Raw genomic sequence first — 22,025 nt, forward strand, 5'->3', positions numbered from 1 at the left:
TATCATGGTCTTGCATGGTCTTGGTCATTTTCAGTGTCTTCATCCTGAACAGCACCAGTGACTCCTGCTCTGCTTCTTCATCTTAGCCCTCCTCCTCATCATCCAGATTCACCACCAGCTTCTGCCCCTCCCCCCAACTGAGGAGCTGATATAAATGTTACTGTGTTATTAATCCTTCAGTTTCTTTGCAAATAAACTCAATCAAACCCACAAGTCGCAGTCCAGTCTCGTTTGTAAGACTACCATTTGGCTACAACAAGAATTTTGTTGTACTTTGATTGATTTGAGTTTAGATTTATTTTCAAGTGTATAACAAAGAAAGCTGAAGTAACTGACTGAGTGTTGAATTACTGTGATAGCACTGTAAAAAGTACTGGTGTTAGTGAAGGGGAGGTGTTACGTGTGTCTTTCAAAGCAACATTATGTAACTAACCTTAAAATATCAGCTTCAGCATCATTGTGATGGTTCATGGACTTGTAACAGGGAGAATGGAGCCTCTGTCATTCCCATTCTGCTCCCTGAACATCATTTGTTGTTCTGTGTAACTTTGGTGAGCAGCTACGATCTCCCTCTAACTCAGTGATAGTCAGAAGCTTAAACTGCTGAAAGCAGGCCCAGCAGGTTCCAGAGTAATGCTGAACAGTATATCAGTTAAAAAGACTTAGAAGTCATTAAAAACCAGCATTCATCTCTGATATCCAGCCAGGAAACTGACAGAAATATCAAGGATTAGAAACAGAATTTGGTGTGTTTCCTACAGTCATAGCACCTTCTGCTCCAGAAGGCAGGGATCATGGGTAATAACATTTCATTACAATGAGTGGAACTATGCAGTTGGAGCTCCGGTCAACAGATTGATAGCATTTGTCTTCTGCACATAGAAACTGCTGCATTGCTCAGACTCAGAGCCCAACAGAATTAATTGTCACTCATGGTTGTAGAGGGCACTGCTCAGTGAAATTAGTTTGTTGCTTTAATGACGAGCTGCAGATAATTATTCAGTTTTACACAGAAGTTTGTCTTAATAGTAAGATAAAAAAGAACACATGCAACACACAGCTGAAACATATTCACAGACAATTTATTTTTGATTGAAATTATTTAACATCATAGTTGTTATTTTTCCTGTTGAAGATCTTTTGTAGTTTTATTACAACAGCCACAGAGCAGCAGCAGCAGCAATAATAATAACCCAGCAGGAGAAGCAGATCAATGCGGAGAAAGACTGAAAAAGAGAGATAAAACATTATGGGCGCTCCTTTTCCAGCTGCCAAAAAAGATTTTACTACAAGGAATCATGGGAAATAGAGTTGTTGTCGGTTTTTTCAGTCTGTCAGATTTGTCAGTCTGTATGACATCTGATCCAGTTCCTTCCATAACAACTGTTAAGACTTGAGCACAGCTGTACACAACTTGGACGTGGTAGAATTAATAAAAAACATCAGAGATAAAAGACAAGAGGGAGGAATCAGGAACGGAAAGCAAAGCAGCTGGTGAGCTCCACAGGATACAGAGACATGACAGAACAGAGGAGGTTTCTATTCATCCATCAGATGTTCTACAGTAAAACAAAAACCCTCCCTTACAACCTCAACATGCTGGTCCCCAAGCTCACAGTTTGGACAGGTGGCAGGTCATCGAGGCCTAAAAACTGTGGATCACCTCAGTAAGAGGATTTCCTCAAGACCGCTGCCTTGTTTGAAGGAAAAGTTCGGCATTTTGGTAAATATGCTTAGATACTTTGACTTAAATGAAAAGATCAAGGCCACTCTCATGTCTGAAAGTTATTTGCCAGTTAGCTTGGCTTGCTATAAAGTAAATTCCTAGCCTGGCTTTGTCCAAGGGTAACAAAATTGGCCTACCTACATCTGATCTGAAGTTGAGCCTTTACTGGCTGCAGCTTCAGATTAAATGGATAAACGCGACACTGGGGTCAGCATAATCTAATTTATTAATAAAGCCAATCCATGAAACAAAACTGCTTTACAGTCAAACTGAACTATCAGTTTCCTGATGTGTTGAAACAACAACTTTATTTTAAAGTGAAAATGGCCAGTCAGCATGTTACACCTCTGATATGATTATCTGGCAGGATTAGAACACAATTCTTGGGTAAACAACAAATATTTGCATTTTCTGATATGAAATCTCAGCTAGAGGCAGCTTCAGTCTAAACAGTATTGGCATTGGCTTTTTAAAATATCCATCAGATCCCAACTGTCTCAACCAATAGCCTCATAGGTAGATCCTGGCAACAACCAATCAGAAAATAGTTAGATGGTGTCTCTCCATTTCAGTCCTTAACCTCAGTGAGATAGTGATCAGACCCTTTATTATATTTCAAACCTTTTATAAAACAAAATTACAAAATGAAATACCAGATGACGCAGCAACATGTACATGCAAAAAACCTAAACAAGAACACAGGAAACAAATGTTTGATTAAAGTAATTATATCAAAGACGTCGGAAACTTAAAAGATATTATGCATTGAAAACATAATTTTAGATTACAGTGCACTTTGTGTGGAAAAAAACAACACACACATTGAGATGAAGGCAACAGCAGCCTGCCAATGAAGGGAGGCCGAAAAAACAGAAAAGGGATGAAGAATAAGAAAAGGGGGAGGGATTCAAAAATGGTTCAAAGAGAGGAAAGGAGGAGACGACTATATACAATCGTATATACATCATAAAGGATATGAAAGGGAGCACAAGGTCCTAAAGCCAGACCCAAAGATGGCCATACACAAACCGAGTCTACAGGCCAAACAGAGAACTGTTATGGCACTCAATAAATAGGAAACAAAGCATCTGAAAGTGGACGGCATTCTGTCCTCTGCTGTAGCCCCTGCCTTGATTAAACAAACATCTGGAGCATTCTGGAGGTCGACATAAATAAATAAAATGGATGGATGCAGTCAGTGCGAGGCTGACTGAAATAAGGGGTGGAAATGTGACTTGTCTTATGTTTTCTGGGGCCACTGACACAAGACAAATCAAACCAAACCACATCTAGACAGAAAGAAGAAAGTGTTTCTGACATACTTGCAGTATCGGGGCAGTTACCGCATCATGTGAAATGTTGCCACAATAAATGGGCAACATTTTGAGGGAATGTAGATGGGCCGAGATGTGGCTGAAAGGTGCCTGTTTCCAATCTTTTGTCCCTTATAGCTCATTGTGACAGAATATGTACAATATTTTTGTCTCATGCTCTGATGAGAAGAATTTATCCATACAGCCTGAAAATGTCACCCAAGTATTATGGCGTTCTATCATTACAGCAGAACAATTTAAAACAGGAGCTCTGACAAAAGATAAAAAAGATAACAATAGATGACCCACAGGTCCACTAGAGGCACTGTGATCCTTCACTCAGACCCCAGGGGGTGGGATGGGGGGTTGGAGATATGAACACAAACGGTGTCAGTGTCTCTCCACAGGCAGGTTACAACAGCTTCCACTTACACCAATCAGTACTAAAACCACACTTATGTTGGCCCGATGAAACAAGTGCATAAAACAAAAACTATACTCGATGAAGGTGTTTGGCAAGTGTCCTTTCTTCTTTTCAAAACCGTCTTCAACCGTCTGTACAAAAGAGCCAAAAAAATAGCAGGGGATATGAAAATATACAACTCTCAGCTGGTGATGGGTCTTGTTTACAGGTCCACTTTAGAATTACTTCAGTCCAATCTACAGGTTATCACCATGGCATGGTACAGAGAGATCCTTGTATGGGCACCCTCTTGGTTGGCTTCTTGTGCTCCATGTGTTACATGGTGCAAAACAACAGGGCCTGTGTACTTCATTAGTCAGGACAAAATCCAGGAGAGAGAGAATAAAAGATGTTTTAAAGACACAACTTATAAATATTAGGCAGTCCCAGACCACCAAGCTACTGCTACACAACTGTCCTATTAAATAGTAATGGGAGATCATCAGTATGTACACTGAAAACAAATGAAAAAGGAACAAATGTTGCCATTACTGTTTGCCTTTCCTACAGACTCCTGAAATGTTTCTGAAATGTCAGCACTGGGGGTTATCTTCGTGTATTATATAGAAACACACAATATATGAAAGCACAGATGTCTGGAAAAATATGTTCATTCAAGTTGATAAAAACTTTTTTTTTTCTTTTTGTGTGTGAACGTGTTGTATATGAGGAATAGGCACGGTCTTGCAACTCTTCTTTTCTGAGAGGTAGCACCTCATTTACCCAATGAAAGACTTGAAAAAGCTAGAATCTGACCCTAAAAACTGAAGCCAAAGAGCACAAGAGTGAGGACTGAAGTGACTTAACAGTTCAATATGTCTGTCTGGAGAGCTACATCATGGATAAGATCGAGAAGAACTGGAATGTGAGCTGCTGAATCCAGCCTTCATCACATGAGGGCAGGAGAGAGAAAGAGAAGAAGGCTCAGAGGGGGTTGGGTCGATTCAGGGTTTCCTCATGACATGGACACACAGAGGTGGGAGGGTGATGGCTGGAGAGCTGGATTTAGACTGAATATGGGAATTGAGAGACCATATATGAAAGATAGAGCAGGATAAGGATAAGGATAAAGGCAGAGAGAGGGTCCCAGTATAGCCACAATATGGTGGGTTCTTGCATGTCCTCTGATCATGTCGGTAAAAACAATGTCCTTAGAACATTGGTGACAGAAGTAAGGGGAGTGATGAGGTCCATAAATGTTTTTTCACTTAGAAAAAAGTGATGCTGACACTGACTAGACAGTTTCTTCCTTGTATTAGGCATCACTACAGGGGTCGGTGATGACGTCTGAAGCTGACGAATGCTCCTCTGACGTAAAGAGTTCCTTGTCTAATGATGGGATGACTGGAGACAACATCGCCGCACAATTTTCATGTTATGTATCTGAGCCTGTGTGCAATGTGTGCATATATTTGTGTGTGTTTCTGGTGATGTATGAGGGACATGTGAGTGTAGTTGATCACCAGGCCTCTGTATACCGAACATCCACATCTTTCAAGTTGGGCAGTTTGGCCTGCAGAAAAGACACAGACAGATGGAAACTGCATCAGCACTTTCAAACATACACTTACTGTCATCCTGAGACTGACAGAAAAAATATGCTTTTGTTTCCCCCTCACCCAGAGTCAGATCAAAACTGAGATTTACATTAATTACTTAGCTTAACACAAAGAGCGGAGGCAGGGACAATCTGCTAGTCAGAAACCAGTGTAGCTAAGAGTCACCTTTAAGATGCTGCATGAATGTTTCCCAAAACATAAGATGGTAATACTTGAGGTGAGTCTTACAGGTCTGTAATTTCAAAAATCATTTTCCTAATAAATTAAAAGCAGTTCCCTGAGGAGAACTATGTAATAATCACAGAGATTATGAGGATATCCCTGAGTCGAATATTTGGCCACACAACACTAACAGATAACTACTGAAGTGAATATGTTAACAAACAACAGCATATTTAAACAGAGAGAATCTGGAGTGTTTCTGTCTGACATTCACTGTCCACCAGCTCCTGAGGAAAATATCAGAATATTTAGCTACTAAATGCTCCATTACATTCCCCAGCTAGTTCTACCTGTGTCTGTCAGTTGTTAACTGGTGGGCAGGTAAAGTACAGTGGGTTTATTGGAGCTTTTCACTGAAAACAGCTGCAGCTGGAAACAAGGTTTCTGAGAAAAGTGACACTGAAGCAAAACTGCAAAGATATAAACCCAAAACAGCTGAGAGACACTGAAATGCTCTGCAGAGCTGAGGGGAACTGCACAGTCACTACAAGTGACAACTTCTACATTATACATGGTCAATGTTAAGATAAAAATGATTAGTTCAGCTTTTAATAAACACTAATTATATTAATTAATCTTGTTTTTCCAATCACATTTCTGCATGTTCAACTGACGTCCTGTCCACTGAAAAACAGACTCCGATTTACAATTGCAGTGAACTGGAATAAATTCATTGGAATTATACCAGTTTTCTCTAGTCTTCTGTGATGGGCACTGACATTATGCAAATAGGTTCCATAGGAATCCATTTGGAGAGGTCAAAATCTTGTAGGTCTACAATTGTTTCAGTGTGATATGACAGACACCAGGGGTCTGCTATGGATTCAAGCTTTTTCTATAAACTCAAAGTGACAATGCACTATTGAGTCCCCATTTTCTTCACTAGTTAATGCATGTATATTCATCTGATAGCCAGAAATATACATGAATACAGGTTGCACTGTTTTTTTAAAGCAGAGTTTTGGGGTGTAGGTGGAAATTGAGAGAAATATATGCATTTCATTTTCAAATAAATCCTGAATAAATGACTTGCACTTGTATGAGTTGTGTAGCAGTATTACCTTGAGGTCCTCATATGTGTCAGCTGTGAGCTTGGTGCTGTTCATGTTCAGACTGCACAGACTCTTCATGGCTGAAATGACAGTTACAGTTAGCTACACTTAACCTACACACTTTCAAACAGCTGACGTTTACATATTTATCGTGTCTGAACTAGTCCATGTGTTCTTGCTTTTTTTGGTCACTGTAACGCTTGTCTTCTAGTCATTCTTGACATTGCTCATTCTCACTAGGTCTGCATATATATCTCTATGTGTGCATAGAAAAACAGATTTTTACAGAATACAATAATAGGATTCATTTTGTGCAGTTTCTTACAACTGAGAGCCAGCAGACCGGCATCAGTGACAGGAGTCTCACACAAATTCAGAACCTGAAGACACGCCAGATGCTCAGATAACAATCTCAGCCCTGCATCCCCAAACTGAAAAAAGACAGACAACAAAAAGGATAAACATATGACATTATAGACATTATGCATCTATTAGACTGGACTAGTCATTATTTGGATCTCTCTGGGGCTGTTCACAGTTGTATCAGTACTTCTTGTGTGTGTTCATACCTGTGTGGACCAGAGGTTGAGCTGTTTGAGTGACGGCAGCTTGATGAGCTGCTCGGCACAGGCACTGGTGACATTGGTGAAGGCCAGGCTCAGGTTCTCCAAATTCCCAAAAGAACCTGAACTCAACAGGCGGGCCAGGTCTGCATCCTATGGCACATTAAGAAAAAACATTTAGCACTTAAACAACGAAAGCACTGAAGTATTTCTGATGCTCTGTCTTCTAACTGATGTCACCGAGGACAGACTAAGTTGAAACTCTTTTTGTGCGCAGCAGTGACAGTATCAGTGTAATCTCACCGTGGACTTTGAGGGCAGTGTCAGTCGGGTGGGGCCTCCTTTTCTTTGCTGAGGAGAAGACAGACAGAAAAAAAGATGGCGTCTAAGCTCAAGGCCTTGCAGGAAGCTTTTCAGACAGCAGATGGTGTGTGTGAGCAGCTGCAGGCATGCTGCATTCATGTCAGACTGAGGAAATGGGACATGAGGTTTGTAAGAAAATACCATGTATTCTCCCTCACTGTGTGCTTGTGTATTTGGAGAGAAAAATCTAATCAGGCAAAAAAGATAACAGAAAGCACACTTCCAAACAGCTGTTTGGTTGTTTCTTTATTTTCTTACATGACATAAATGTGGTGTTTGTGGAAATAGATTTTTGCCAGTGGCTATTTGAACTACACAGACATAAATTAATCATTTATTTTAAGCACCATTACAACTTGTTAAAGAAATTAGGTCATGAATTATAATTATTTCTGAGATGGATTTAACATCATAATTATTGTTGTTACTGTAAATGCCAAAAATACATCCCAATTATATGACTACTGCTACATTTAGTATTAAATATAATGTCTGTCTGTCTGTCTCTCTCTCTCTCCCTCCCTCTCTCTCTCTCTCTCTCTCTCACACACACACACACACACACACACACACACACACACACAGATGAACATAGAAACATTGTTTTATGGCTACGTTTGTTACAGTCCACCTACAATATCCTCTTTCATGAATTTGAGGATGCTACTGAGTCAGAGTATAGAAGACTGTGCTGAACATACTGGTGGAATAAATAAGTATCAGGTGCATATTTTTCCACACAGCTGCAAAAGGCTTGTATTTTTTTATGTGCCACTTTATGCTTGAGTGTGGCACAGAATATATGTTCTATGGTTGCTTCCCTCACATATAAATGAACAGATTGGTTGTACAGACTGAGTCAAGTGGCTGTGACTCAGTGTGTGAAACATGCAGACTGAGCTGGGACGGCTGTTACTCGTCTCATCTTTACTGTTCCAGCTTTTCAGGACCAGAGGAGCTTTGGGAATTTTGACACTCATACTGGAATTTACCGAGAAGTGTGCAACAAGAGCGGACAATTATCCAGTTAGCTGTGGGAACTTCTAGGTGTAATGAGGGTGGAGGAGAGGAATACAACTGGTTTAAATTATCAGACAGGCTGTAGGTGAGCCAATGAGACTTTAGCGCAAAAGTAATGTGCAGCAGATGACGCTAAGTGGGCACATAGTCTTGGAAAGATTAAAAATCCTAAAATGATTTCTGTGAAAAATTAGGAAGAATATAACCAAAGAGGTTGAGGTCATAATGTGGAACTGCAATAAGACTTCATATTTCAAATCTAGCAAGATCCTACAGCCAATTATATTTAAAAGTTCAGTTTGTGTCTCATGTCAAATATCATTGTAATGCTGATTAAAGACAAACCTAAATGCTGCTTCATTTCAAAATGAAGTGAACATTCAAAAACCCAAAGGTGGAACAAAGGTGACAAGTAAATATTAGAACATTCTACCTTTTAAAGAAGCATTTGCTGTAGATATAAACCTTTGTTGGATGAAAAAAGATAACATGCTAAAGCCTTCAAAGCAACTAGAGCTGTTTACTTGATGTCAGGAGCTTTGGGCACATGTATTTACTATAGGTTCTTTCTGACTTACAGTTAAGGCTTCTGACATAAATCAGCTGGTACACTTGTTTATTAGCTGCTGATGATGATGATCATTTTAAAGTAAAACTAAAAGCTTGAAATTGCAACAAAGCCTCAGCTCTGGTGTTTAAAGTTGTATGTCATTGTAATATTGTGGAGAGTAGAGGGTTCTTCTTATGCGTCTCAAAGAGAGCACTAATTTACAACAGTGTGGTAGATGCTTTTTTGGATAGAGGAAGCATGGGTATCAAACATGATGCATTGTTTCTCCTTGTATCTTCCCCCTATTCTGTTATTCAGTGAATGTATGGTACTTAACTTCTTATGCCTTTAACATTAGCTGTCAGTATGTTTTGAATTTTTGGATTGACCAGGGAAAGTGGGGAAACAAGAAATGTGGGATAAGCTGGAACAAGACTAACTAGTACTTAGTACTAGTGTGTTGGAGCAGTAACTCACCAGCTCTTTGAGTTCTCTTTGTCGGTCGCAGAGCTGCTCGTACATACGGAGGCCCACCTGGGTGCTCTCTAGGGTGGAGATGATCTGAAGCTGGGTGTCTTTGTTGTCAATGATGTTGTACTCCAGCATCAGACACAGGATCTGGATACACATCAACGCACACACTGTAATGAGTCCACTGATTTTATATGGGATGATGAGTTTACACATTACGAGCTGCTGGCTATGGGGAAGCTTCAACAAGTTTGACAAAATAACCCTGATGAGGACATAGTGAGGGCTATCTTGGCTTGAGCTTGAGGACTATTAATGTATGAAAAAAAGCTTGTGTTTCATACTGGTCATGTGAAATCTATAAAACACAGGTGTTTACCAGGCAGGGAGGAACGTGCCTGCATTACGGGAAATGCAGGGTCTAGCACTTACGGCTTGACTTATACTAGGGATAAGTGTTCTGGCCTCTGCTGCTTTGATTTTGTCCAGCTCTTTAAAACATGTCTCCCCTTTAATAATTTATTTATTGCAAACCTCCACCATGGTTTGGTTTCCTCGTAGGGCCAGCAGCATGCAGGGACCCAGCTTGTTTTCTGCCAGCGACAGGAGGAACTTCTTGGTCTTATAGCAAGAGCCCATCAGAATATGAACCTGAAGGAGAGGAAGAGAAGGGGACGGTCCATTTTTAGCAACCACAACCACGCATAGTTCAGGTTGAATTTTTTGTGTGTGTGTGTGTGTATATGTGTGTATACTCACCATACTGGCAAACAGCTCTCCATCATCATCACAGGCCACACCTCCTGGACTGTAGAGCTGGAACCAGCCATCTTTACCTGAACGCACACTGAGTAGGCAGGAATGGACCTGGAAAACACAAACACACAAACACACACACACACCACACACACCACACACACACACAATATTTCTGTTGATCAATCTAAGGTCAAATCTCTGAAACACTTTGCTAAGCTGTGGAGCTGCTACACGGTTCAAGCAATAGTAAACATGTACAAACACCCACTCACCTCCTGCCTTGGGTCTTCCGCAAATCTCTGAATAACATATTTTAGTTCCCTGTTTAGGCAGAGAAACATCATGACACAAATGTCAGGTTGTTGTCAAACTGGAATCTAACTCAGCCTGGTTAGAACAACTAATTATGTCTGAGTTACTTACTTTGTGAATTTGGCATGTGCAAGGGCCCTGGAGTGGGAAGACAAAGACAGATGTGAGATATCACAAAAACACTTGCAGCTGAGCTTTGGTTAATGTGTTCTTTTCTGCTAATACAGCTCAGAAGCGAAGTTTGCAGTGTATCTAAACATTTCTGGAGGTCAGTTTAACATTTTTTGGTTGGAGCTTCCCTTCATGCTTTAAGCTGATGACACAGTAGCACAATGTTACTTTATATTGGTGGATACAGTCAACATGTTGAGGTAAGTTTCAGAGAGAGTGCAGAGCTCATTATGACATTTTCAAAACGTGTACAATTTCTAGGGATTGTTTGTTACTTGATGTTTTAATGATCCCTGTGGGGAATCATTACATTTACATTTATCTATGTGATAGTGGATATAAATCAGGTTAGAAATGGACAATTACAGTTAAACTGAACAAAAATGTCAAAAATATCAATAGTCCTGTGCATAAATCTGTTTAATTAAGTAATTACCCTTAAATTCCTTCTTGTGTAGTTTTCTGTATCAGCTCGTTCCTATACATTATGGAGCTTACGTTGTATGTATTTAAACAGAACAGAATTTCTATTGTTACACAAACTAATGACTCAAAATCAAAGTTGCACATGAGCAGTTCATCATTTGACACGTTAACCTACATCTCAACCTGCCATTTGTTTCTTTAAACTTTGGGATCTGCTATATGATTTCAAAATAAATGTGCAATGACAAAGCAAAGGACTCAAAGGTTCAAATGAGTCTTTCAATCTAAAGATTTATGCTGTGTGTGAGCTACTACATGAGCAAGCAAAGCTAAATTCATCTTCTTACACTTCAGTTTGAATTAAGAAAATAAAATATAATACGCTAATTAGTGTGTGCATGAAATTATCTGAGTATGTCAGTGTGTCTCCATATTTGCAGGTGCACTAATGTGGCTCATTATATCTTCAGCTACAGGGTGCTCGGGAGTATTGTTGCTGTTCCTAATGACGCCTGAAGCCATCGACCAGGCAACATTGGCCCAGGTGAGAAACAGGTGTGTCCCAGTGTTGGTAAAAACAACAAGTTATCCACCAGTCAGCCAGCCAATTACAAATAAGGCTCGGGGCTGCTTAAAGCCAATTACAGTGGGCTCCCTGGGGCAAGAAATGCTGCCCCTCCAGTTCTTGACCCACGGGAGATGTGGTGAGGTACCTCACCTACGTCAGCAGCTGGGCCCCATTAGGACCTGGCTAGAAACGTATACATCCCTAGAGACAGTGATAGATTGGAAGAAAATGAGAGAGATGAGAGAGATGGGGGGGTGGAACTGGGATGACTATGGTTATCATTATGGTTGCACTGGTGTTTTTGGACTGGGACTAAAAGGGTTTAATATTTTGTGAAACAGCAGTTACCCTGTCAGGAGGCACAAAAACTTTCCTCTGAAATACACTATACTACCACAACTAAGGCTAATACTACACATAGTCACAGCTTCAACAACTACCACTACAACCTCCTCTCAGAGCAGAGTCAATGACATACTTGACATTTACATCTACTAAATGAAAGAAATCCTATGAAATCTCTCAGTTTCTCTCTTTTGTTTTTTTGCTCTATTTTCTTCATGTTTCACACGTAACTACAGTGGCTGTGCATTTTGGGTGACCTACACTAAATACTGTGCCTCACCGCATCCTGTGTTGGCACAGATGAGGAACTGAGGCTGCTGCTGCTCTGCTTTCACTAAGCAGCCTGTATAGATTGTAAAGATATGTATTGTGTAACTCAATGAATCTATTGCATGTTCACTGAAAAGGCCAGCTGAGGCTGAGGCGCTGGCATTCCTGAGGGTGTAGGTTTGGTGTCAGAATGACGTTCACACAATCAAGTCAAAGGTTCTTCAGCTAAGAGGGAAATTTAATGAAAAATAATATGATGAGCTTATAACAGATGATAAGTAGTCAACAGTCTATATGTGTAAACAGTCATTTGTGACTTGCTGCTACTTCCAAAGCTTAATTACTGTAATTAGTGTATTTTCATAAACTCTTCTCATTTGAATTTTGCTACCTGGACAGTCAGACAATGTTAAATCATCAAAGATGTCAAGCTGTTTTTGGTTATTTTCAGCAGCAGCAACAGAGATCACTCAATTCATTAATAAAACTCAGTCACTACCTACAGTGTAAGCATGAGCTGAGGTGTGTACTGTATGTGTGAATACTCACTCTTTAGGGAAGGGGATGGGCTGCAGCAGGCTAGCCAGAGCAGGTCTCCAGTCGTCGTAGTCTGACCTGACAGAGACAGATAGTCGGAACAAGAAAAAGAAAGAAAACAGAGATGAAGAGAGTCGTTGCAACAATGTAAAGAGGAGGGTGCAACCTGTGTGGCTGGAGAAGAAAAAGACAGAGGAGCAGCTGAAACATGAGCAGCACTGAGATGACGCAAACCTGCAGCATTGGTTTAACAGAAGCTAGGGCAGCATCACATTACTGTGAGTTAAGTAATACTGTCTCTGTTACAAATACACAAATACTATCGCTTTTTAGGCCATCCTGGTTAATGTACCCTGACAGAAGGACACACACATCTAACTGCTGCTCCACTTTCACACTGTGATCAACACTGGGACTCATACATTCACTCATCAAGGCTGTTTAACCTATTTACACTGATCAGTTCTTCAGGCATACACACACATTCACATAATGTCACCTTCACTAACTAGGACACTCCCTTGGTTGCTGAAGTGTAATTTCTTTCATTTGAAATTGGCACAGATGTAAAGTAGACACAGACATTTAACAGCTTAATGAAAATCCTTTCTATCACAGGCAGTATCAGCATGTACATTACACAGTAACATGTCACAATTAGTTGAGACTGTGTGTGTCTTACATGTAAATGACTACACCATATTTCTGTTAATGGCAGAGCTGGCTAAGGTTCAAATACTGTCACTAGGCATGTCGGCTCCTGACATCATGAGAAAGAAACTGAGCACAACATGCAGTAATTACTCCTCTGATGTAAACAGATCATCTACAGACGTAAAGCTGAGAATCTTCCAGTCACACCAGAGTGACAGAGAGTTCATGGTGAAAGCAACAGAAAGACAACAGAAAGGGGTGTTTCTGTACCTGTTCCTGCTGTTTATTTCCAGACACTGAGAATGTCGATGTACTGTACAAGCAATCATGACATTGTGAGAACATGTTTTCTGCCTCTCTGCTGAGCAGACACCTTAAAGAATTGCTACTGGGGAGACCCAGTAGCCTGGTGATTAGGCTGCGTACTACATGGGCACAAATGCCGTGAGCAGTGAGTCCCTGGTTCGATTCCCTACTGACCACTCACCTTCTCTCTCTCTCCACGTTTCCTATCTGTCTTCACTCATACTATCAAATAAAGACATAAAATATCCCAAAGAATAATTTAAGAAAGGATTAGTGGTCATTATGTCCTCACTAGATGATGATCTTAATTTTACTCCTTTCTGTCATGTGATCTATATTCATACCAGAGTCCATTATACTTCATAGGTGGTAGTGTTTTACCAAAGAGCCAGTACAGCAGCACCAGTAACCAACAGAGCTGAAACACTGGTTAAAGGGAGCGGCCTGACATTTTGTGAAATTGCCTTGTTTGCTGTTTTACACAGAGTCAGATGAAAAGATGAATATCATGTGTGAGGGTCCAGCACACAAGCAGGATCAGGAAATGTTAAACCTAGCTTAGCACAAAGACTGGACACAGGGGGAAACTACCAGTCCCCTGTTCCATCTCCAGATGAACCTGATCTTCTTATCTGACTCTGGGAAAAACAAGTTTCTCCAAAATGTGGGACTGTTCCTCCAACACTCTGCAGCAGTAACAGTTTTATGTGTAAACTCACAGCATCTTGAGGATGAGAGCAAAGCAGCCCAGCACTCGGTCAGCCTGTGCTGGCAGTTGGATGGACAGAGTGTTGACGGCCGGACTGACCAACAGACAGTCGATGAGGTTGGGTTCGCTGTCGCCCCCTGATGGCCCACCCTTTCGCCTGACATTGGCTGAGTTGTTGTTTCGTTCCAGCTCCACCAAGATCTCGCTGGAGTTGACAACGGAAGGTGGAGGGGAGAGGGGCAGTGACGGTGTTGTAGAGGAGATGGGGATGGAGGGGGTGGGGTTTGAGGGGGTAGGGGGAGGCAGCTGTGGAGGACTGGCATTGGTGGAGAGGGGGAGGAGAGTGGCAGAAGGTGGCGTAGGAGGCTCAGGGCGCAGAAGGCGGAGCGGCATCGGCGGTTTGCGGTCATTCTGTTGCTGGCAACCGTTTCTGATCTCCTTCAGGCTGGGGAGAGTTGTCCCGACTGCAGCAGGGGAGAGGGGGACCACATAGAGACATTAGGTGTCAAAGTACAGCAGTAATGTTAATTAAAGTATAACAAGAGGCCTAAAAATAACAAAGTGATGACAAAAGGGACAGAAAAGAGAGGTGAGGGCCAAGAGAGATGGGTGCCAGAGTGATGGTTCCTCTGTGTGCTGGAGTTTTGGAAAAATTAGCTAAGAAGTGCTTCTCTCTGGGGTGAAAGAAGCTAAGAAGATGACACTAATGAGCAAAGATAACCGATGCTATAGATCTGCAGTCAACAAAGAGCCCCTACAGAACACACAAGAAACAGTTATGACCATTTAAATATAAATCACTGGGATGAGGTCGATTGGAAAGCAAACATGCTGTGATGGAAAACTGCTTCATCTCTGAAATGTTTTCTCAAATGGACCATGACATGTAAATCTGTTGACAATAATGAAACCCTGTATTTCTATTGTTTCACAACGACTGATTATTTCACATTACTGAAATAATGTAAGTAAATAACAATATACATGTCTAGAACCTAGTAAGTGTGAAATATTAACATATCAGCACTGTGAAGAAATAAACCACCATAGAGTGAACTAGTGTAACAACAACATAAAAACAGCTTTTACTCACATTTCACTCAATTTTTTGTCAGGAATGTACATACAATGTACATACATTGTCATTCAGTACAGAGAGAGAGAGAGAATGCACTGAGATAGCAGTTTTGTATACCAGCAGCACAGCGCTATGAAGCTCCAGGGGAGCTGTAGCTTGTCTAGCTTTCCATGTTGTTGACCTTCAGGCCTGACAGATCTGAGCTGCTCAAACTGCAGTGGTCAGATAAACAAGTTGTCTGGACACAAGTGGAAAAGGTAAGAGGACGATCTGAGGGAGAAACCAAACACTGACAAATGTGAAGGTTGTGAGGCAAGCTACAGTGTGTGTGTGTGTGTGTGTGTGTGTGTGTGAGACTGACCTGTTGATGAACTCCTCATAACAGGAATAAATGGCAGCGAGGCACACTGCCACCAGGTTTGGCAGGACACGTGGGTGAGGGCACTGCCCTGTTGGCCCATGCATGCTGCAACACACAGACACACACACACACACACACACACAGGTACAGGTTAGACACGATGGGCCCAACTATTTACTGAAGGATCAGAATCTGTTACACCATCAGCTCTGTACTCATTCTCCTTCAGTATTTCATGGTGTGTATTTGAATGGATAGTCCACATGTAACAGTGCCTCGAGATAACTTCTGTTGTGAATTGGCGCTATATAAATAAAATTTGACTTGACTTGACTTGACTTGACATGTTGTAGAGGCTTTTTAGTCCTGAGTAGAACAAAGTTTGGATATGAAACTGGTAAAAATGTGTGAAAATTTGTGGAATGAAACACGTGCAGACTACATCTAAACCTAATCAGACAATTTTATAGCCGTTGCTCACCTGTGGACGAACTTCTTAACGACCTCCATCCCTGCATTCAGCTCATTGAGAGCCAGGATGTACTCCTGAGTGAAGAGACGCAGTCGAGGGCACTTCCCAAAATCCTGCCAAAGAGAGAGAGTAACAGATATATAAACCAAACCAAAGTTCATAGGAGGACAAGAGGCAGTTTGAGGATTACATCAGGTTTGCCATTGATGCTATGTGGTTTAGTCAGTGATGATGTAAATATAATCACAACTAAAAGAGCGTTTCTTCAGAAAGTTCCTTCATTACATTGATTATCATTTTTTTCTGCCTATGTCCCATTATTGAATGGTACACATGTATTCATGTGTATGATATTTATTTTTCATATCTTTTTTTTATCTCATTCTTTGGGGAATTTTGAGAGATGTTGAACTTTATAGTTGCTGCCTCCTTAGCCACTGCTCCTCCAGGAAAGAATTTATAATTTCTAATCATTTTATTGATAAATCAGTGAGTTCCCTTAGTCACTAAATGATTGATCACTTGACAGGATATAGCACACATGTGTTTTATATGGTTAGTTTAACTCTAATGAGTAAAAACTGACAGGTCTCACAGTGAAACATTAACAGAAACTAAAAAAGCTAAGATTTCGGTGGGGATCCAATTTTGATCTTCTGTTAAATTGAGGGTATATAATATTTGTACATGAACTATAACAAACATGACACTGGACCAAACAGGTATCAAAACTCTGACCCCTGCTTCTAAACTCACCATGTTGTGTTTGAGGATTCTCTGGACCACAGGAGTGAACACTTCAATCACAACCATTGAACGTGGCCGTTCCCGACAGTGCTGCAACACACAGGAAGAACCATGAACAGGAAGCACTTTTAAATCCTTAAAACTCTCTAAATTTACTACAATTTAAAACAATCCTACCTTACAGAAGAACTCGCACAGGTCAGGTGGTGGGTGGTTGTTTTCCAGAAGAGGAGCAATGGCCTTAACACACACACACACACACACACACACACACACACACATGCACACACACACACCACACGCACACACACATGCACACACACATGCACACACACACACACACACACAGAGTGAGAGAGAGAGAGAGAGAGAGAGGGAGAGAGAGAGAAAGAGAGAGAGGGAGAGGGAGAGAGGGAGGGAGGGAGAGGAGGGAGGGAGAGGAGGGAGGGAGAGAGAGAGAGAGAGAGAGAGATGAATATTTCCATATCCTATCTCTTATTTACCCTGGCTGGGAGCCAGATGTGTATATCTGGGCTGTCAGATGCAGGAGAGTATAAAAACAGGTGAGCTACATAACCTGTCCAGATACTGACACACAGCCATCGATCACAACAACTAGGGACACAGATAAACACAGGAGCAGCATGAACAAGTACACAAGGAGGATCTATACTTTTCCTCAGTTTAAAGATCAAGACAACCAGAGGCCGGCCTCCAGTGTGTTACCATTAACTTTAGCCTGACATCAGATATGGATTTATAGTAACTCACCAAAATGATGTTCTCATGATCCTGAGTGCTTAGATTAGAGTTCTGTGGGGAAGAAGAGGAAAGTTTAGCTTAGATTTAGCTGCGTATTTCCTAAAAGTCTTTCTTTAATGATTTTGACTTTCTGATCTCTTCTCTAGTGCTGCATTATAAACTTACAAAAGATCTAAAAAGTAATAATACAATCAGTCTGTTGACTGTTCTATCAAACATCATGATGCAGCCCCTATGGTGCCTTTGTTTTACTGCATGTGCTGTTTTCCCCTGTAAGAATATGTTAGTGTTGCAGTGGCAGATCCTTTACGCAAGAAAAAAATATAAACCTGCACTGTAAAAATACACCATTAAAAGTAAAAGTACTGCATTTAAAATTATATGAGATGAAGCTAATTTTATCACTGTGCATCATGTTTTAAAAAATGATGTTCTGTATGTAAAATCTTCATTTGTTAAATATCCACAGCTGTATTATGCTCTTCTGAACTGTTTTCGAGCTGAAGTATAAAGCAGAATGAAGTTGAAATATTTAAGTAAACAAGTAAACCACCTGAATTTACTAAATTATATCAATCAACCAATAATATAATAAATTCCCTATGAAATCATTTACAAGATTACAAAAAATCCTGTGCTCATATCAGCCATTTTATTGAATTCTATGATGCAACATAAAGCACCCATGAAGCAGAAATAAACCAAGTCCAGTAAAAGTTATGAAACAACATTTTGCAGTAATAATGTTTAGCTTTTATTTATTTATTTTTTCTTTGTGGCTCCATACTCTCTTCATGTAGAATCACAAGGTACTTACCTCAGAGTTTTACTTCAGTACAGTACGTGAGTACATATAATTTAACTTTCCTCCACTGAGGATGATTTTTGTGAAGTGAAATGAAAGAAATTGAAAAATTACTATTAGTATTAGGTTTAGATGAGGGTGTCAGGCATAAAGAGGAAATGGTAAGGTTTAGGGGGGAGGTCCTTCTGGGTCAGGTGTGTGTGTGTGTGTGTGTGTGTGTGTGTGTGTGTGTGTGTGTATGTGTGTGTTGCTACCTCAGCCAGCAGGGTGGAGATGATGTGCAGTGGAGCCTGGTGGATGGACTCATCCTGCAGCGGTGAGGTCAGAGCCATGTCTACCAGTGCTCTGATCTCTTTCAGCACCACATCCCAGCGACTCGGGTTGTTCAGGACCTTACGGTACTTGTAGATCTTTTTCTGCAGGAAACAGTGCCTTAGCCCCATAGTGACTATCTAACAAGCATTTAGAGCATTTTTATTTTCTGGAGCTGCTGCCTGTATTGTTCTGTGAAACCAGCACTAAGTGTGAATTCTGTTCTTTGTTTTGAGTGCCCTTCATGTCACCGTTTCTCATATGTTGGGTTGACATGGAAATTTTCTATTCAACATGGTGCAGTGAAAATACACAAACAGGAAATGTTTGTGAAGAATCAGAGCTGAGAAACGTAAAGTACCCATCATGACGCCTATGTCATTATGAGCAGCACTGTCTTTGTCTTGTCATTATTGCATGATGATGACGAGTAAATAGGAAATTAAACAAAGAAAGAACAGATTTGTTTAAATCACACTGAGCTCCATCACTTTGAACCACTTCAGGCATATTCCTTTACATTGCTATATTTAGCTGTGTGAGCACAGCATGGCTCTGTAATGACAGGTTTGGAAGTCTGATCCTCACAAAGGTCTATAAAGTGCTATAAAACTGTGTCAGACAGGGAAGATTTGCAATACAACTAATATCTATCTTTCTGACATCTCAGCATGATCACCCTGCAATAAACTGCAGCAAGAACAAAAAAAATGAAACAAATTACAAAAACTCTGTGTGTGTGTTTGTGTTTGTGTGTGTGTGCATGTGTGTGTCTGGTCGTGAGGGGGTTAAAGATCTCAGCATGACAGGGGTGATGAAACAAATCAATTAATACTTAAAAACAAACTGTAACCTCACCTTCCACTGCAGGGAGTGAAACCACTGGTCTCTTAAGTAGCTGTTTGCAGCCTGTAGCAACACACACACACACACACACACACAGAGAGAAACAAAGGACTTGTTAAATGTGATCTCACGTAACAGAGAGACATTTGCCTGCAGTCACTCAGTCAGCTACATCCTGACAGAGACAACAAATATTTTTGCATCTGTGTAAAATATTTAACACTTTTAAGTCAAAATTAAAATATCTGATTGTTTGACAGTTATTTCTACATTCAGTATCTTTATCAACAACAAATCAGTTTTGGAGACATTTGCAGACAGTATCAGTAGGAGTTTACCTCACAAACACAGCCCCCTTCCTCTAAATATGTCTGTTTACTCACAGGCACTGCGATAATGTCACTTATAAACAGTCCTATGAGAACCTGCTGTGAAGGTCTAATATTAGCAGTCAATAAAAGAAAATGTGCTGTTGCCAGATGCAAAGCACAATTAAATAAATTTAATAGATGTGGGTTTTACAAGTGAATTTCTAAACATTTAAGCTGCACTTATCAATATTTTGATATCAACAGTGGGTCAGCAGACTGTGTGTAATGTGAAAGAGGCTGCTGGTAGTGATGAATAAATAGAGAATCATCACCCAGGTAATTGGTATCTGCTGCTGCATAGGTTTCTATTGTTATTACGCTTGGACACAGAAACATATTTATATCAAATCCCTTAGTAGCTGGGGTCTGTGTGCTGTTCTAAACTTATAATTATCATTAGCCAATCAGATTTTCAATCATTAATATTAATATAATATTTGAACAAAGAAACACTCAAACAAACTGAGATTTACACGGTGGAGTAGAGGCAAAATGAAAAAAATGGCTGAAATTATCAATTGTATTAAAAAATGAAATCAGGACCAGAAATAATGCTGCCATTCTTCCCATGGGTTTCCTGTATGTTTGCACTTTTTGTTACACACATGGGGAGGATATTGACAGTCTGACAACCTGCATCATGGACTACGTAAACTTCTGTGTGGAGAACACTGTGCCTACTAAGAAGGTGCTGTGTTTCTCCAACAACAAACCCTGGGTGACCCCAGAATTAAAAACCCTGCTGAACGAGAAGAAGATGGTTTTTAAAACTGGGAATAAGGAGGAGATGAAGAGGGTGCAGAAGGAGCTGAGGGGGGAGATAAGGAGGGGCAAGGACAGCTACAGGAGGAAGCTGGAGGAACTTCTTCAGGAAAATAACACCAGAGAGGTCTGGAGAGGCTTAAAAACCATCTCTGGACACAGCAGGGACAGTGGAAGGGGCCCAGAATCGGGAGACAATGAATGGGCAAACAAACTGAACCTATTTTTTAACAGATTTGACTGTGCCCCTTCTCCCTCCCCCACCCACAAGATCCCAGACCAAACGGACATCCACTTCACACCCCCTCTCCTCCTCCCCATAGAACATCTCTGTCACCTTCAGCTCACCACTCCACCCCCCCGAGATGTCTCAAGAACTGTTCAGATCAGCTCTGTGGGGTTTTTCTGCACATCTTCAACTTGAGCATCCGTCTGGAGAGAGTTTCGCTCCTGTGGAAAACATCTTGTGTGGTCCCGGGTCCAAAGACTACACATCCCAGTGAGCCAAAACACTTCAGGCCAGTAGTCCTAACCTCTCACCTGATGATGACAATGGAGAAGATCGTCCTGAGCCACCTCTGACACCTGGTGTGCAACGAGATGGACCCCCTGCAGTTCGTCTATAGACCTGGCATTGGTGTGGAAGACGCTGTCATCTACCTGCTGCACAGATGCCTTTCACATCTGGAGAACACTGGGAGCACTGTGAGGGTCATCTTCTTCAACTTCTCCAGCACATTTAATACTATTCAACTATTCAACCCTCACTGCTCAGGGGGAAGGGTTAGGGGAAGTTCTCTGATGATACAGCCATTGTTGGGCGTGTTTCTCAAGGGAACGATCTGGAGTACAGGGAGGTCATCACCAACTTCAACTGGTGTGGAATGAACCATATGTACATCAACCCCAGCAAGACGAAGGAGGTGGTGATCGACTTTAGCTGGAAGTCACCTCACACTGCACCGGTAAACATCCAGGGTTTGGACATTGAGATACTGGAGGAGTACATATACCTGGGTGTTTACTTCAACAATAAAGTGGACTGGTCTCACAACACCAACACCCTGTACCAGAAGGGCCAGAGTTATCTCCACCTACTGAGAAGACTGAGGTCCTTCAGTGTGACTTTTATGACTCTGTGGTGGCTTCT

The 22,025-nt window shown here is 41.0% G+C and overlaps 1 protein-coding gene across 1 annotated transcript in view; it reads right to left on the reverse strand.

The window, feature by feature from the left end:
• Positions 1–1,061: 1,061 nt before the first annotated feature.
• The window catches only part of cmip (c-Maf inducing protein), a 48,612-nt gene continuing 27,648 nt past the window's right edge, over positions 1,062–22,025 (reverse strand). Inside the window, 20 exon segments of the mRNA XM_018704006.2 lie at positions 1,062–5,015; positions 6,345–6,415; positions 6,661–6,766; positions 6,905–7,051; positions 7,202–7,249; positions 9,309–9,449; positions 9,837–9,953; positions 10,062–10,169; positions 10,334–10,382; positions 10,485–10,511; positions 12,703–12,768; positions 14,370–14,809; positions 14,811–14,823; positions 15,799–15,903; positions 16,280–16,383; positions 17,027–17,107; positions 17,195–17,257; positions 17,789–17,830; positions 18,839–19,000; positions 19,755–19,805. Coding sequence (XP_018559522.1) covers positions 4,962–5,015; positions 6,345–6,415; positions 6,661–6,766; positions 6,905–7,051; positions 7,202–7,249; positions 9,309–9,449; positions 9,837–9,953; positions 10,062–10,169; positions 10,334–10,382; positions 10,485–10,511; positions 12,703–12,768; positions 14,370–14,809; positions 14,811–14,823; positions 15,799–15,903; positions 16,280–16,383; positions 17,027–17,107; positions 17,195–17,257; positions 17,789–17,830; positions 18,839–19,000; positions 19,755–19,805 — 1,995 coding nt within the window. The 3' untranslated portion in view covers positions 1,062–4,961.

This window comes from Lates calcarifer, linkage group LG10, assembly GCF_001640805.2.
Source record: "Lates calcarifer isolate ASB-BC8 linkage group LG10, TLL_Latcal_v3, whole genome shotgun sequence".
Lineage (NCBI taxonomy): Eukaryota > Metazoa > Chordata > Actinopteri > Centropomidae > Lates > Lates calcarifer.